This window comes from Parasteatoda tepidariorum, chromosome 10 (assembly GCF_982258835.1).
Source record: "Parasteatoda tepidariorum strain Cologne lab strain chromosome 10, Ptep-v5.0, whole genome shotgun sequence".
NCBI classification, from domain to species: Eukaryota; Metazoa; Arthropoda; class Arachnida; order Araneae; family Theridiidae; genus Parasteatoda; species Parasteatoda tepidariorum.
Genome location: NC_141764.1, coordinates 72,705,590 through 72,724,047, shown reverse-complemented (window position 1 = coordinate 72,724,047; position 18,458 = coordinate 72,705,590). Strand labels below are relative to the sequence as shown.

The 18,458-nt window shown below is 32.6% G+C and overlaps 1 protein-coding gene across 3 annotated transcripts in view; it reads left to right on the top strand.

The window, feature by feature from the left end:
- LOC107447082 (cyclic GMP-AMP synthase-like receptor) overlaps nt 1-17,902 on the top strand; it is a 32,714-nt gene extending 14,812 nt beyond the window's left edge. For 2 of the 3 annotated variants that reach the window (XM_043052282.3, XM_043052288.3), the window contains exons 3-8: nt 6,277-6,597; nt 10,620-10,817; nt 10,976-11,140; nt 13,685-13,840; nt 15,531-15,662; nt 17,290-17,902. In XM_043052282.3, the coding sequence (XP_042908216.2) occupies nt 6,277-6,597; nt 10,620-10,817; nt 10,976-11,140; nt 13,685-13,840; nt 15,531-15,662; nt 17,290-17,484 (1,167 nt within the window). In that variant the 3' untranslated portion in view covers nt 17,485-17,902. Of the gene's footprint in view, nt 1-6,276; nt 6,598-10,619; nt 10,818-10,975; nt 11,141-13,684; nt 13,841-15,504; nt 15,663-17,289 lie in introns of all 3 variants that reach the window. The other variant, XR_015429599.1, reaches the window with a different exon arrangement.
- Nucleotides 17,903-18,458: the final 556 nt, after the last annotated feature.

Sequence of the window (18,458 nt, the reverse complement as noted above, 5' to 3'; positions counted from 1 at the left end):
TGACTGAGGAGCACATTTCGTTAAATACGGTAAAGGGTTGTGGTCGGTCCGAGCCAAATATCAACGACTCAAATTTCTTTAATGACCACACAATAGTGTAAGCTTCTCGTTCTGTAGTTGACCAGGCTTGTTGTGTTTTGGTCAATTTGTGACTAGCGTAAGACACTGGGGAAGTTTTATCCCCTTGGCGTTGAGAAAGACAGGCTCCTATTCCAATCTGTGATGCATCTGAGTAAATAATGTAAGGATTACCAGGCACTGGTGTGTGAAGTGATGAGGCTTCAGCAAGGGCTTGTTTAAGACGAGAGAACACAGAGTCATGTACTTCACTCCAGGGAATTTCTTCCGGTACTCGCTTTTTTGTCAATTCTGTCAGAGGGTACACTAATTCAGCATATTTCGGAATATATTCTCGGTAAAAAACCACATAATCCAAGCACGCTTCTCAATTCTTTCTTAGTATTTGGTCTTGGAAGTTGTTTAATGACTCGAACTTTTTCTGGATCTGGCTGGAGTTCACCTGACCCAATGATATGTCCCAAAAACTTGATACTTGGTTTAGCGAAAGAACATTTCTTCAGGTAAACAGTGAAATTGAGTTCTTCTAATCTTTTCAGAATCAACTCCAAATGTACTAGATGTTCTTCAAAACTATCAGAAAATATACCAATATCGTCTATATATGCTCGTGAAAACCTTTTAAATGGCGCTAGGGCCTTGTTCATGACTCTCTGAAACGTTGCCGCAGTATTTCGGAGTCCAAACGGCATAACTCGAAATCTGTATTGAGAATTGTGAGTTTTAAAGGAAGTTAAATCATAACTTGCTTCCTCCATAGGTATAGCATAGTAACCTTTTAGAAGATCTAGGTTTGAGATTACATTAGCTTTTCCTATAGTATGGATTAACTCAGTAGTATCTTCCATAGGAAAATCGTCAATTATAGTCACAGCATTCAACGCTCGATAGTCGATGCACATCCGCATCCCTCCATCTTTTTTACTAACGCACACCACTGGATAGGCAATTTCAGCTGAACTCTCTTCTATTAAACCAGCATCTAAAAGCTCTTCTATCTGTTCATCTACTTTTCCTTTTAAAGCATCCGGAATACGGTATATATAAGGCCTCTTCCTCTCACTGTTAGGTATGAGTCGAATCTTATGCTCTTCAACATTTGCTTTCTTTAATTTTCCAGTCATAAGTTCTTGATGTTTACTCAGCAAGGAAACTAATTTTCTTTTCTGATCATCACTCAAATGTTCTGAGTCCAATTGTGAATCAAACACAACTTTTCCAATGTTCGTTTCAGGTACTGTAATAATTTCACCAAATTCGTCCTCGCTATCAAAAATCACGCCAATTGAATTAACTCTAGCATGAAATCTCCTTATCTTGTTTACATGCACTTGTTTTACTCTCCCATCTGGTAATTTTATCATGTAAGAATGTGGGGGACAGTGCTTGACAATTTCACCTGGACCAGTCCATCGGGCATATATTTTGTTATTGGAATCCGGAATTAACAGCACTACTTGATCACCTATGTCAAATCTTCTAACTGAAGATCTTTTATTGAAATAATCACCGTAAGATTTTTGCTTATCAGCTGCTACTAATGAAGCATTTTCAGCGGCCAGTTCTAATTTTACTTTCATTTCTTGCAAGTAATCCACGGCTGATTGGGTGACCTTTGTAGGTAAAAAAATCTCACCTGCCCAAGAGGATTTAAGAATGGCAAGTGGTCCTCTTGCTTCTCTGCCATACAGTAATTTGAACGGTGACACACCAGTCGTTGCATTTGGGACTTCACGGTAAGCAAAAAGTAAAAATGGGAGCTGTCTATCCCAATTTCGAGGATCTTCTCTAATGATGTGATGTAACATGTCTTTTAAAACTTTATTCCAGCGTTCTACCAAACCGTTGCTGGCAGGATATCCAGGACAAGAAAATCTAGGACTCGATTCAATTCTTTTTATAAACTCTTGTGTTAGCGATGATGTAAAATTAGTACCTTGATCACTAGCTATCACATTTGGAATCCCCGTCCTCGAAAATATGTTTAAAAGCGCCTCACACGTTACTTTTGCGGAAAGTGACCGAAGTGGTACCGCTTCGGGCCAACGAGACATTTGGTCCATTAAGCACAATATATACTTATGCCCACGACCAGATGGAGGTTCAATTGGACCTATCAGATCTACGTTCACAACTTCAAATGGAAGTTCAGGTCGAAGAACAGGTGTAATTGAAGACCTATCACTTATTTTTTCTTTTCTCCTCAATTGACAACCCTCACATGTTAATACGAATTTCGAAATATCGCTTGCCCTATTAGGCCAATAGAAACTATACTTTATTCTTTCTTTAGTTTTCTTAACACCGAAATGTCCTCCGAAAACAGACTCGTGAGCGAGTTTCATTACTTTTTCTATTCTTTTACGCGGTAACACTAATTGAGTTACAGGCTCATTAAGAATTTTATCTTTATGATAAATTAAATTCTCAATTAAAATAAAATTTCCTTTATTTAATTTTAAGGCTTGCCGAACATTTTCTAAAGAAGAACACTCGATTTGTTCTTGCTTTAATTTTATCGCGTCAGAGGCAATAAAACATTCTTCCGAAGAAATGGAATCATTCCCTCCCCCCTCCTCAGATAACTCTTCGCCTGAGGGCATCTGGCAAAAAATATTAGCCTTCTCTTCTGAAAAAGAGGGATTCCCTTTCTCCGCGATATTACTTATTTTATCTTCATTATTATACGAAGATATTTCGCATAAGGACTCATAGAGAGATTGTGGAATAAGTGCATCCACACATAATTTGTCGGTCAAAGCCAGAACTACTTCCATGGGATGATTTAATGAGGTATTAACGTTTCCTAAGGAGATCGAAGTTTTAATCAATTTAGCTTTAATTTTTTCTCCAAAAGCAGATGTTAAAATTATATTGCCGTACTCAAATCCTTCTGTGTTTTTGAAAATATTCTCATTAATAACAAATAATTGACAAGCAGAATCAATTACGCAATCAATCCTCTGCTCGCCTACGTTTATTATCGCTCTTTTCAATGGGTGAAGACTTATGGGCTCTGGTTTTAAGTACTGTGCGTTGATTTTCGCCACTACAGCTGGGTCTGTTTTGACTTGGGATTTTTTATTAAGGTATCTCTTATTACATTCACGGGCCATGTGGCTTTCACCACAAATATAACATGAAAACTTTCTTATCTCTCTTTTATTCTCTTTTAATTTCAATTCCTCTCTTCGCTTTTGAGGGGGAATATATTTCCTTTCGTCTCGCGAATTATATTCGTTTGTGATAAATCTAGCGTTAGGTGAATGCACTTCGTAAAAAGATTTATTTTTTGATGTAAAATATAAATCGCACTCCTTACCCAAAATCAAAGGCTTAAACCAATTTCTTTCCTGTTTTATGTTTACGTGCGTCGCTGTTTCCTGATCGAGTGATTGATATAATTTGTCACTAACTATTAGTTCTTTTAATGTTTCGAAATTTACAATACTGCTCAAAACCGGTAGCCAAACGTGAAGCAAATTGGACATGGGTTTCATTCGGTAAACGTTTTGCTCTCTGAAAATTTAGCAAACAAGCTAACGGCGTTGGTTCAAATTCTCTAAGAATAGTGTCTTTTATTTTTTGATAATCCTTTATATCCTCATCCTTAATGTAAATCAAAATATTGGCAGCTTTCTCCCCCATTAAATTTAACAAAATTTCTCCCTTTAATTCTTCGGGCACCTTTTTTGTATTAAAAGCTCTCTCTAGGGATGAAAAAAAATAAATTCCACCCTTCTGCTCTTTTAGGAATCGGCAGAGTTAAAGTGCGAATGCTATGTATGAAATTCTCGACTGAATTTATATTTACATTTTCGGAGATCATTACACTATTTGGGTTCTTAAGCGTACTCTCTAATTTAACTTTCTCTAAATTAATACGCTCTAATTCCAAAAGTGATTCTTTCTCAAGTTTTGTTTTCTCTAAAATTATTTTCTCGCGTTCTAACTGGGATTCCAAATCGAGCTTCGCCTTTTCTGATTCTAAAGTAGCTTTTCGCAATTCTAACTCCATATTTTCTTTTCGTTTCATTTCTTCATTTTCTTCTTTTCGTCTATCCATTATTGAAGATAACATTTCTCTAACAAAATGTTCTTCATAATTAGTGTTCTGAATAATCGCTGTTTTTAACTCATAAAGTTTTAAATCTTGGGTGTTCTCAACACCCAATTCAGCAGCAATAAACTGCAAATCCTCTTTCCTACCTTTCGCTAGGAAAGCCATTTTCCATAAAATATGAAAAAAAAAGTTACTCACGTGATTCAGTTCGTATCCTGGCGCCTACTGCGCCAATGTCATGTGCACTATTGCTTTAGAAATATATCCAATGTAACAGCAACAAAATAATATTTATTTATTAATATTTACAACGATAAACAAAACAATTATGAGTATATAATAAGGGCCCTCAGCGGCCAACATAGAATTATAAAAATATTCTCTTATCGAGGAAAGACCAGCCTACGCGCCGGCTCCTCTTCATTCTCCCCCATCTTATATCTTTAATTGGGTTAGCGATTAACTCGCCCTCTAGCGGTGAGCCAATCACTACAGTACTTTAAATATTATTAAAAATTCTATGCAGCCATACTTTCCATCGTTCTTTATTGCAATCTTCAACAGGTAAGTGATATAATTTAAAACCTAATTTTGACTTATTGGAGCCGCCAAATGCGCAACCACCTCTCATTATTAATTTAAGAGTATGAAACAAATAAAGTAAAAAGAAAAGCGAAAATAAAAATAAAAGATCGAGTGCAAATATACTTCTCTGCACAAACCATTCAACAAAATGGCGACTGTTTATTGACGTCATGAGACGACATGTGATCGGCGACAGCCTATCACATTACGCTATTTAACTAAGTAATCTCGGGCTTTAGTTTAGACATCTTCATGCCATTATCACTTTTTGCTCATTTTGCCATAACCGTTGCGCACAATTATAAAATTCTTTTATCCAAAAGTAATCCACAGAAAAAGTAATTTTTAAAAAATATTTATTATTTTAAGTGACGGAAAAAAAATTAGAATTTTAATGTATGCAATTTTTTACATCATTTTAAAGAACACTTTTTTAAATTGCAGAATGCAAAAATTGGAGCTATCGTACGAATAGTTTCTGAGTCATCGAATTTTAAAAATATCATAGATTTAAATTTTGATTTCTCAAGAACTATTCGATCGATTTAGTATTTTGCCATTTAGAATTGCATTCTTTAAATTGAGTAAAAAATTTTATACCATACTATTTCAATGTTTTTTCGACCACTATTAAAGAAAATAATAGTATAACTTTTGAAAATTATTTTTTGCTTTTGAAAATTATTTTTTGCTGATTTTAATTACCAATGGTGAGATAGCACATCTGTAAAAAGCGGGTGCCCCTCCTCCTCTGAATAAAAATTTTAGCTATAATCCTGATCTTAGCATATATTTTTTAATTCATTGATGATAAACGAAACAAAACAAAATAATTCGCACTGTTCAACACAAAGGCAAGCGACTTCACTCAGAGTAAAACCATTCTTCGTTCGGATTGTGGAATCACTGCCACATTTCCACACTGACAAGCCTAGAACTAATAACGCTATTTCTCAGTAGCTTTTAGCACTATTTCAAAAGTATCGTGTTTTTTTTTCATTACGTACTACTAAATTCTAATGTGAAAAAAAATTTCACATTTGAAGAGGATTCTAAAAGTATAAAAAGTCCAACAAAAGTATATATATATATATATTGCACATGGAATTATTTTCGGATAGATGCATTTCAAAATTGTGTGATAAAAATTCTTTCGATTCACTTAAAAAGTTCTCAAGACGCAAAAAGTAAAATTAACATTAAACGGGGTCGAAAGTTTCGACAGCTGTACTGACCAAACTATTAGGACCATATTTTCAGATCACGGCTAATCCCCACGTTTAGAGGGTCCAAAAACCGATTTCGGCTTAGAAAGATCATGTTTATTCAAAGAAAGCACGTTTTTTTTGTCTGATTTTGTAACTTAACATATCGTCTGCACTCATTAGCATATTTGACGTCGGGACCTAGAAGATTGAGTTCTGATGAGTGAAAATCTGATCATTAGAAAAATTATTTAGTGTATTTCATTTTTCATTTTGCTCTCTTCACATACTATAATAGTATAATGAAATCGAAATACATGGGCATATTTTTTTAATACATTTTAGGAAGAATCAGACGCCTTTGAGGAGCAAGTTAAATGGGTTCTTGAAGCTCAAAGATTAAAGCAACCTGGGGTTACTATATGTAAAGAAGTTTTAAGAGGGATCAAGTTGAATAAGGAAGAAGAAAAAGTAAACAATGAAATTCTAAAGGAGTTCTTGAGAAGTTTTATAGATGAACTAAAAAAAGTTGATGAACTGTTTAACCTTTTGTTCAAAGAACTTAGTTACGAAGGTAGCTATTACCTGAATCTCCGCGTTTCCACGCCTGATGAATTTGACATTAATTTGATTTTGAAACCACCTTTTGAAGAATCAGAATTTGAAGTAAGTTTCAAACATTTATAACATACAGTATCTAAAAACATGAAAAATGTTACCTCTATTTGGTTTCGGTCTAGTAATATTTTTTTATTTCTTTTCCATAATAAGTCTTACGAAAGTACCTAGCGACACTGCACTACCTAGTATACTGCACTACCTTGTCAGCCCTCCATTTTCCGCTTTTTGTGTAAATCTTCATGAGCACATCATATCTCCTGCTTTGAAATACCGAAATTTCTCCTCTTAAGAGTTTTTGCACTTCCTTCGTTTTGTTAACTTCTTTCTATCCCGCAGTGGACTGATCGTTAAGACACGGTTCTCAGCAGATCACCGAAGTCAAGCATCACTGGCTACGGTCAGTGTGCGGGTGGGTGACCACTTGGATCAGTCTGCGTAGGGACCGAGGGTGTGCGGTATTGGTCCTCGTTAAACTGTGCTACCGTAAAGTGCTCGATTTCGCGCGCAGGTCGTCGGGCTACCGAAGCAGAGGTGCCATCCCCTCCGCAGAGGATCAAAATTGTGATGGCATGTCTTCGGATCATCCTCCGGCATGTTTCCCAGACCGTCGCCAATAGCCCATTGTGCAGCTCTAGTGCGACGTAAATTAACAACAACAACAACAACGTTAACTTATTTCTTGCACTTAATTACATCACATAGGACATGCCGGTAATATTGTTATCCCTTGTTCCAGTGTGGTGTGAAAGTCATGACGAAATTTGAAGATCCGAAACAGTATTTATTGTATAAAATATATTAGAACTTACTTTAATCCTGTTGACAATCTGACATTATTGATCGCCCTAGCATCAATTCAATATTACTATTACCCACAAGCAGCATTTCAGTTGTTTAAATTTATCTCGTTGAAATCAGGAACGAACTGACAATCAATACTACTGTGACAGCGAGTCACAGTTTTTTTTATTGAATCACAAGTCTTATTTAAAATCCTTATCCAAATTTGTTAATTTCTGATACAATTTAAATATTTCCTGATCCATTACTTTAATTCCTGATACAATTCTTACTCGCCCCTTAATCTGTAGTGCAATGGGGACTTTCTCTTCCTGAAATTCCGTTCACATTCCAGCCCTACCCATTTTCTTGGAAAACAGCTGTTTGCGGTTTCTTTTCATCTTCCATGAGGATTCGACCAGTGTCAGTTTGTCACAACCGTAACGCTGGTAAAATAATAGAGATAACATCTCAACTTTTTGAAAATAAGTAATTTAACTTTAACTTTAAGCAAGAGGATAAAAGGGAGAGCGTGAAAGGCGATCGGTGCAACCCGGCACGAGCGGTGACTACCGGGACGGCCGGGTCGCTGTGCTAGCAGAGCAACACCAAATACACATTGTTAGTCCTAGTTATGTACATAGCTGTATCCTCTACCAGTGTTAATATCCCCTAACTCTGTATATAATTACTGTGCTCATCTTAATTATTTGTTTACTTATTTGCTATTTCACTTATACTTTTGACAAGCAGCTTCATGTAAATGCGCTCATTATCATCATTTTTTAAATGGAGCTTGCTCCTAACCTCTTTCTATTAGTATATTTTTCCTGTTTTTTATGTATGTCTTTTTAGCTTATGTCAACTAGATTATGACGATTGGTGGCCCTTCGGGCCAAATGCCGAGCTCACAAGAATATCAAGCATCAAGGCGATCGGTGCATTCGATATTTAATCGTCAACTGGTTGCGGCCCTCCGCTTAACGGAGTTTATTTTTTCCTTCTCTCCTTGATGAGGTGGGAATTCTTTTTGTTGGAAAAATGGCATCCTCGTGCGCCATCTTTACCCTTTTCATCAAGTTGATTTTTTGGATTTTCTATTTTTGTCATTTTTTTAACCACTAACTTTTAATCATCATTTATGCTTCTTATCAGTTAACGTTACATCAGTATTTGGTTATAAAACCATATGATTTTACTACTGGAACTAGAATGAGGTATTCAACATCTCTATCAGTGTGGTGACATCCACATTGAAGAAGGGGTCGACTCCATCACTCCCCCGTGAGATAGGGTTTTCAACGACATGAAGCTGTCATTTTCCTGTGCTTCATGATCCCAGTCTTGTGCTAAGACAACCAGTGTTGTTCGGTGAATCTCTGTGCCGTTGGACGTGACGATATTCCGATTTTCGAAAAGAAATGTTTCATAGATAACCAACCATACCATTTCCCGTAACAAAGGTTTTCTGCTAAACAACAAAACAAAAAGATGTTTGGAAAGAAACCGGTCGCTCCTAACCCCCTTCTCCACCTGATGACTGTACCTCTGTCAGATTGTTTTTCATAAGTGTTGTGCAACTCCCTCAACGTAAGAAACCAATAAAGAAAAACTAACAGCTTTCAAATACGTGACTCTTTATTTTAATGTTCCTGTTTTTAAAAAAAAAATCTGTCCTCTTAGAATAATCGAGGATGATCTTCTGTTCTTCAAAAGGTATGTTTTTTGTTGTTATCTTCTATAAGTTGTACTGGATTATTACAATGTCTTTGTAGTTGAAACACTGTACGGTAGCTTTGTTTTGGCCATATTCCTTGAAAAACCATTAATTGTGAATTTCAGTTGTTCATACCCAGCATTCCAATGTAACAACTACTGCTTTGTTTCTTCTATCAAAATAACCCTTTCATTTACACTGAGGTAACAAAAGTCATGGGATACCTCCTAACACATTGTCGGACTTCCTTTAGCTCTATTAAATGCAGCAACTCGACATAACATGGACTCAACAAATAATCGGAAGTCTCTTGCAAGAATATTCAGCCATGCAGCTTCTATAAATATACATAATTTCGAAAGTGTTGAGGGTGCAGGATTTTTTACACGAACTGACCTCTCGATTATATCGCATAAATGTTCAGTCGGTTTCATGTCGGGGAATCTAAACGGTGAAATCATTCGCTGAAATGAATCCGTTGTTTTCTACAATAATAATCCAGAATGTTCTTCACACCAGTCGTAAATAATTAAGATCCATTGTCAACTATAAAAATTAAATGGTTTTTTGGGGGGTACAAAAAGTCCACGAATAGCTGCAAGTGGTCTCAAAGTAGCTGAACATAACCATTTCCCATTTGCAGGTAATGATCGGTGCAATTGGACCATAGGACCCGGAAAAAGTAGCCCATACCATCATGAAACCACCACCAGATAGCGCAAAGCCTTTTTGACAAATGGGGCCCTTCTCTTCATAGGGTTCTGTGCCACATTCGAACTTTCCCATGAACTCTGACCAGCTGAAATCTTGACTCATGTTACCAAGTTATACTTTTCCATTCATCTAGGATCCAACCAATATGGTGACGAGCCCAAGTGAGACACTGGGCGTAATGTCGTCCTTTTACTAAAAGCTCTCGAATCGGTCATGCTGCCGTATTCTACTTAAAGCCAAATTTCGCCACAGTGTCCTAGTGGACACGTCCATTTCACTTGCCTCATTGATGCTTGCGGTTCTTTCACGAAAGCTTGTTTGTTTTCTACAATAATGAGTATTGACAATATTCTAGGCGTACAATGGCAGTTTCGATCATTAAATGCAGGCGGTCAGCCATTACGTTGTCCATGGTGGGAGGTTATCAATGAAATAAGGTATTCTCGACTCACTCTTGACACTATGGATCTAGGAGCGTTGAATTCCTTCACTATTTCTGAAATGGAATGTCCCATCAATCTAGTTCCAACGACCATGTTTCGTTGGAAGTCTGCTAGTTCTCGCCTTGCGGTCCTAATTACATCAGAAACATTCTCAGTTCATTCAGTACAGTCTGGATAACCTGAAAACATATATAAGACCAGCCAGTGCACTAGACATATATACATTTTGTATGCGATACTACTGGTATCTGTATTTTTGCATTATTGCTATCCCATGAATTTTGTCACCTCAATGTATACTTTTAATAATTCCTTTCCTCCTCTCATGAAATAAAATAAAAATTGATTACCAAAGAATATCAAAAAACTGACTTTGAATATTTCGTCTATTCTATTAAAATAATTTCTTTCAGGTTGTACATCAACCACTAGCACCAAGCTATGCTAAAATTTACATGAAGGACCGCACAATTGCTTTAGAAAAATATCCTAAACTTGCAAAAACTTTATTTGATGGTGGTTATCTTGTTCCAGAAAATGTACGAAAGTGGCTTCAAAGTGTTGTAGACAAAGCTCTTAGAACATACACCCGGAAAGCATTCTTTATAAAGGCAAGTTTATTACTATTAGTTCTTTTAATATTTAGCAATAAAAATACATTAAAACTTATCATTTTTTGTGCTATTCTAACTCTTTAATGATGATGAACGACCAGCTGAATTGTAAAAGAATTACAATTTTTTTAGTCTCACAGTTACAATTATTTTAGAGGATACGCACGAAAGAAGCCGGGCCAGCCAGAACCATAATATTAACAAAAACAGATGACACAGAAATAGATATTGATCTTGTTCCAGTTGTGAAATGTCTTCTTAAATTGCCCGAATCAAGTCTTGATGACAAAGTCAAAAACCGAGTAGGAAGTACTTTAGAGGTAAGTATTGTTTAACGTATTTTAGTACGATTACTTTACACTATTCGTAGGTAAACATTTTATAAAATACCATTTACACATATAAACATACGTAGAATAGATTTTACTTTAGGTTGTTCTACTTTTTACTATTGTAGAACATTACGACAACATTATTTTATAAAATTAAAACTTTAATAATTATTTTTATAACACACTTCTGTAATTATTAACGTTTTAATTTATTTTATCTGAACAGCTAAATTTTTTATACAAAAAAAATTTGCTTAAAAAATCTAATTTTGCTGATTTATCGTTAAATTCATTAAACTTAATTGATCCAAGCACTTTAGTACAGATATATTTGTGTATTGCCGGAGCACAATAATTAATATTCATCAAACCTTCATCAACCTTTTCTTCTGTGAAATGAAATCTCATATTTATATCTTTTTTTCTGTTCGCTCACAACACCATTTTTTATTAAACTTTTCCTTACCTACATTGTAAGTTGCAGAAATTTTTTCCAATCATTTCTTTTCTCCTAGTTTTAATGCAGACTATTTTTCGACAACATTCCGTTGCTGCAAAATATTCTACTTGTCAGAAGCACAATAAGCAAGAAGTTCATCATCATTACCATCTTTTGAATAAAGAATTCCAACTTTTGCCCTTCTTTTAAATAACTTTCCTTACATGGATTTTCAACATGTTATTAACTGTATTAGTTACTGTTATTTACTGCAAAAATTGAAAAGAACTTACAAATCTTATAAACGTGCCGAATGTTTTCTTTCTCTTTTATCCCCTAATTCTTCAGAATTAAATTCTTCCCTTAAAACCAGTGTTACCAAAGCATTCTCATTCACATTCTACAATCATTATCAGGTGTACATGCTCATCATGAGATTCAATTTCTTCGATTTTTGAATTACTTATATTGCATGTTCGCAAAGTACTATATCGCCAGAAATTCTTATTTTTATGTTTTTTTCATTCCATAATCTATAACCATTTAGCGCATAATCAACAAATATGCGTTTTGTACTTCAGCTTTATAGTTTCTCTAATTTACACAAATTCTTTGCACAGACTTTACTATCAGGTTGAACCAGGTTTTTTCTTAAATTACATTTCAGCTGGAGTTATGTTTACTGCATTTGATAGATTTCAATATAACAAACATGCTGCAATCTACAGAGCTGCAATCCACAAAGCTGCTCCCCTCATTTCTTCCTTTAATGCCAAAGTTAAATAATTAGGCTCTTGTCCTATACAGGAGACAAGCGTTCAGCCTTTCCATTTAATTGAAGAGAATATGGAATGGTGTAATCCAGATCAATTTCCCTTGATTTACTACAGTTTTTAAATTCTTTTGATACACATTCACCTCTATTACCACAACGAGAATTTTTGAAACACTCGACAACCCTTTTGCTCCTTAATATCGTTCTTCCAATTTATCGTTCCCTTGATTTATTTTTAGTTCGATAAACAATAAAAAAATGCGAGAAGTCATCTAGAAATGTTTCAAAATGTTTCTTCATACCCCACGTGCTAAGTTCTATTAGTCAACAAACCGTTTTTATAAGCTCTAATGGCCTAGTTACTCTCGATCACTTGAAAATGGACGTCTAATTTGCTTTGCCTTTACAGAGACTTCACAAGGATTAGAAATATTTTTAATTTCATCAGTTTTCAAATTTATCGCGGTTGAAATGTTTTACTAATTTATTCCTCTCAGTGTTTAAATTTCTAAATTTTCTATCATTCGAATTTGCATTATTTTCTTCGCTGGTGACTAATGCATCTTTTCGTCCAGTTTTCTAACTTCCTATTGCCTTAAATTATTTATTGTGCCTTCGAAAACAACGTTTCCATCTTTAGAAATTTCCACATTACCCTTAACAATTTTTCTTTACGCCATCATTTTCTGTTATGGAAATAACTGACGAGAATTTTTTACTTAAATCTGGAACGTGAAACACACCTTTTTCAGAATGCATCTTTCAGATTTGATATATTCTGCTTTCGTGACTTCAGATTTCTTTGCCAAACCGATTTCTGTCTGAATAGATTTAGGGTCTCTTAATGCAATATAATTGTTAACCATGTAAGAAGAATATCCTGAATCAACTGTCCTTATTTTAAGTTGGGAACGTTATAGCTTGATTTTGTTATTGATGGTTTTATGAAAATAACAATCTTTAGCAAAGTAATTACTCTTTTTACCTATATTTATATGTTGAATTTTTACAATATTTTGTTAAATGTGACGAATAGATTCTCTTGAAAAAAATAGTTCCAAATTCTCATCGTCATCATCTCTCTCTCCCTCCCTCTCTCTTCCTCCCTCTCTCTATCTCCCTCTCCCTTTCTCTCAGATAGAAACTAAATGTTACCTGTGTAAAGTGTCACATAATCGGTCTAATTTAAACATATTTTTCCATGAGTATAGGTGCAAAGACTGGCGGATCAATTTTTTAAAATTATTATTGATCGTTAATTACCCTTTATGAAAAACAAAAAAGAAATTAATAACATTCTTGCAATTTATGCTTACAGGCATATCTTGTCCCTAAACCTTATTCGAGTTTTGGAAAACAGATGCCAATAAATGAAAAGGAAGCGAAACGTTTGTGGCGATCCCATTTTTCGAAAGCTGAAAAGAAAATCATTTATAACAAAGGCTGTGTTAAACCTGTTATCAAGCTGTTAAAGGTTGTTTTATTTCATTTCTTTTAGCAAACTCCAATTAGAAACAAAACAAATTAAAGTTTAAATCTGAAGTGTTATAAGTTTAGTTTATTATAATACTTATACAAATTAAAGTTTAGTTTGAAACATTTTAATTTATAATTCTTAGTTTGACATTTTGCTTAAAAGCAAGTAAATTTTTTCATCTATCGACTACTCGACTAACCTCGACTACTGTCGACTATCCTCGACTACTTTCCGACGTAAACAAACTAACAGATACAAAACAAAAAATAAGTTTTTAAAGAGTTACATGACTGCTAGTAACGGATTTTATGGCAATATTATCTCCAAGGGAAATTTCTGTTACTTAATTTCGCTCTCACATTTTAACTGGAACTCTGTATTCAGGGAGGATACGAATTTGAATAATTTTCTGCCCGCTACTAGTAGAATTTAGTTTTATTTGATCGATGAAGGAATCAAATTTTATCGTAAATAAAATTTTCAAAATTAATCAAAATTTTACTGAAATTTATCAAAAATAAAATTATAAAATTTTAATAAATAGTCAAAATTTGATTTTTTTCAAATTGAAATTTTGATTAATTTTTTTTTGTGGATTTTTCATGCATAAGTAATTTTATAAATAAACAGTTTTATAAATAATTGTAAAATATTTTATTTATAAAAATTTTTATTTAGGAAATTATTCATACGTTTAAAAATCCACATAAACAAAATAGAAAATTAAACAAAATTTCAATTTAAAAAAAATCAAATTTTTACGATTTTCGAATAACTAGACTGCACAGTGCACATACGCCAGAACAGCGGTACCCAAATGGAGTTCCGCAGAACACTAGGGTTCCAAGAGTTGATACTTTTTTTAGCCAGTTCTGATTTTCGAAAAATGTAGTTAAATTTTTATCCTATTAATTGACCATTATTTATTAATGAATTTCGTTATTTATATGAAATTATATAATTAAAATACTTGTAAAGAAAAGCAAGATTAAAAAAAAGTTTTTTTTTTTGTATCAATAATATATAGAATGAATCATGACAAGGGTATGCTTTTATTAAATTTTGCCTTAGCATTATCGCATCAAACAAAAATAACCAACTTTCAACAATGTCGAAGTATGATTCAACGTTTGTTCAATGTTCTCAACGATTATTATCACGATTTTTTATTTATTATTTTTTTCAACAACAACCAAATTTTAGCTCATTCATTTTTAGTTTATGCATACATTAAAATGAAATTAGGAGTTAGTTTAAATACTGCTCCAAACCTGTAAATTCAACTCTCTGACATAAAACCCCATTTTAATAAAACGGTAAGATGAAAATTTTCCAAATACTTAATAGTCTTTCATTGATTAATAACTTTTATAATATTCGAATTAGTAATCTTCTCAACTTTTTATAAATCTCAATTAGATTAAGGTAAAAATGCGTAGGAAAGAATATTTTTCTTGCTTTTACAACGCTAAATGCATAACCAGGCATAATTGAAACTTACTTTATTGTTGGCAACGATTCTAAAAATATATGTTAAAGGCGGTGATTAAGGAATACTATTTATTTTCAAAACTTAATGCAAGTCAAAAATTATTTATTATTAAAAATTCAAAAGAAATGAGGTAGATTTGTTCATTGATTTTTCAATTCTGCTGTTACAGTGTGTTGTATTATAATTTTTATTCAGTTTCTGAGAGATAAGGAAGACTGGAAGATTTTGGCCTCTTATTACTTGAAAACTGTCGTTATGTGGATGGTTATAGAAAACAATGATGATGACTACTGGAAGGAAGATAAAATGGATAATCGCTTTCTTGATGTATTTTTTAAATTTACACTTCTATAACTCTTATAATACTTTAATACCTTTTATAAATTGTATGATACTTGCATATTGAAAAATATTTATATTTTTTATCTATAGTGCGTCAAAAAAACCACCCTGAATAACTTTTGATTTTATAATTGATCTTCACGCTCTTGGTTCGAATTTCCTCAAATATGCTAATTAATTTGTGTGGATAATATTTTAAATTTCGAAATCAGACCCATAAAAACTTACTTTCTCTGGTAAAACATGACTTTTTTCCGATTAATTCGAATTTCTAACCCCCACAATATTGTAGTAGCCGCAATCTAGAAAATATGGTCCCAATAGTTTTGTCAGGAGTGCGGACGAAAGTTTAGATCCCTAAATGTTATTTTTACTTCTTGCGTATTTCGTCATATCTCGAGAACTTTTTTAAATAATTGAAAACATTTTGAACACAATTATAAAATTCGTTTATTCAAAGAAAATTCTATGCAAAAACAAAAATTTTTAAAAACTATTTTTTATTTATTTAATAATAGCCGAAAATTTTTTTTTTAATTTTTTAAATATAAAAATTTTTACTTCATTTTAAGGAATGTAATTTAAATGGTAAAATACAAAATTTGAACGTAATCGGTTGACTAGTTCTTAAGAAATTGAATTTTGAAAAAATTAGATATTTAAAATTGGATTTCTTACAAACTATTCGACTGATTTCGATCTTTTCAAATTTTGCTCAAGTTTTGTTACTATGTAAAATTACATTCCTTAAAATGATTTTCGACTGTTACTAAATAAAATAAGAATGAATAATTTTTAATAGTTATTTTTTGCATGGAATTATCTTGGAATAAACTAATTTTATTTCTGAGCGCAAAAAATTTTCAAATCGCTTAAAAAATTTTCGAGATATTGCGAAATGTTCATAAAATAAAATTAACAATAATAAGTCCAAACTTTGGACCGCTCTCCTGACAAGCTATTGTGACTATATTTCTCAGATTGCGGCGTCCCCTAATATTTTGAGAGTCAGAAATCCAAATCCATATGAAAAATAAAATAAAAAAGTATGTATATTCAGAGAAAAAACTTTTTTGCGTCTGATTTTGTAACTTAAAATATCATTTGTACAAATTAATTAGTATGCTTGAGGTCATTCAATCAAATCATTAAAATCGAGTTCTAAAATGTGAAGATACGATCATTAGATCAAACGTTATTCTGAGTAATTCCTTTTTTATATCTACATATTTATTTTTTGCGTCCTGCACCTAGTTTTCAAAATACGCATAATATTAAATCTTCTATATAAATTCCCCATTGAGAGTACTTAATATGAAATGTGCTGTAAAATCTAAACCAAATCTATACAAATCTACTACACAAATGTAAAATCTATATAAATCCACTACGCTGTACATTATTTTTATGTTTGAAAGGCACAAAATAATTCCCAGATTAATAAAACTTCACCCCGTGTATACTTTTTCCAGATTTTTAAAGCTGAGCAAATAAGTGAAAAAAAATTTCACTTTAATTTTAAACTATGTTTGAACTTGATTTGACTGCAAAATTTTATACTTGTAAAGATTACAGTAATGTATTAATATTAATTATTTTATTTGTATTTTAGGCACTCCAAGAGCTGAAAACTGCTGTTTTTCAAAAGAAAATTGCTTATTTGTTTAACAAGGAATACAACTTGCTTGCAAAAATAAATGATGACCAAGCTTACAATATTCACAATCGTTTATGTTATTTCATTAGAAAAATAAAAGAAAACCCAGAGTTTCTCAGGAATGTTTTTCAAGAAGCACCTTCATTCTGAAGCTTCAGATCCGAATTTTAAGAAAGTTACATACAAATCAATTTGATTGAATTTGAAATCATAGTTTTTTTAATAGGATTAATAATACAAATATTTTCTCCTTAAAATAACGAATGTTGTTATTTCTGAACGCCTATTACTTTAAATTAAATGATGCAGAACTTTTATTGGAGAATTAATTTGGAAATGTGTGGAAATAATTTTCCTAATTTATAGGGATATTTTTTTTTATTTTATAAATATCAAGTACTTATTCTACATAACTTTTGTGCGTTGGTTAAGTTCTAAAAAAGCACTTGATTTTACCCAAAGACTTTTCTATAAATCAACAATAATTTTTTCTTATTTACTTAATATGAATATTGTTTGTTATTTGTACTTCATTCATAAAAGGTAAAAATAAAATGTTTTATATTTATTTATTGTCTAATCAGTACTTCCTAGCTTAGCTGTGTTAGTTTAAATTAGTATAAGTGGCTTATAAAACAATAGAAATGACTTTTTTTTATTTAAAAATACATACAGCAATTCTGATAATGTCCTTTTTTCTGTATCATAAATCTGCTTATACATTCAATGCAGGATGTTTCGCACTTACCTCCTTTAATATATATTTTTAGAATTATTGTCAAAAGAATAAACACATGAGGTTGCAGGTTGTGTTTAACCTCTTGTCTACGTCGCCTAACATGGTGAAGGATGTCAAGACATACGCCTGTTTTTTTTGTTGTAAAATACATTATTGCAATAGATCAACAGCATTTGTGTTTTGTCTTCATCAGAAAAATCATCGATCAAAGATATAGTTCTTTTTTATCTATATGTAAAATTGTTTTGTTATATAGGTTCAGCATACACTTCACTTTTTGGTCATTTTGTTTTATAGTTTTCTTTTTTTCCTCTTTTTTTGAGTCTCTGCAAAAGAAGAAAAAAAACTTGATGTGTGTTAATAGCACATTTTTTTAAATATTCTT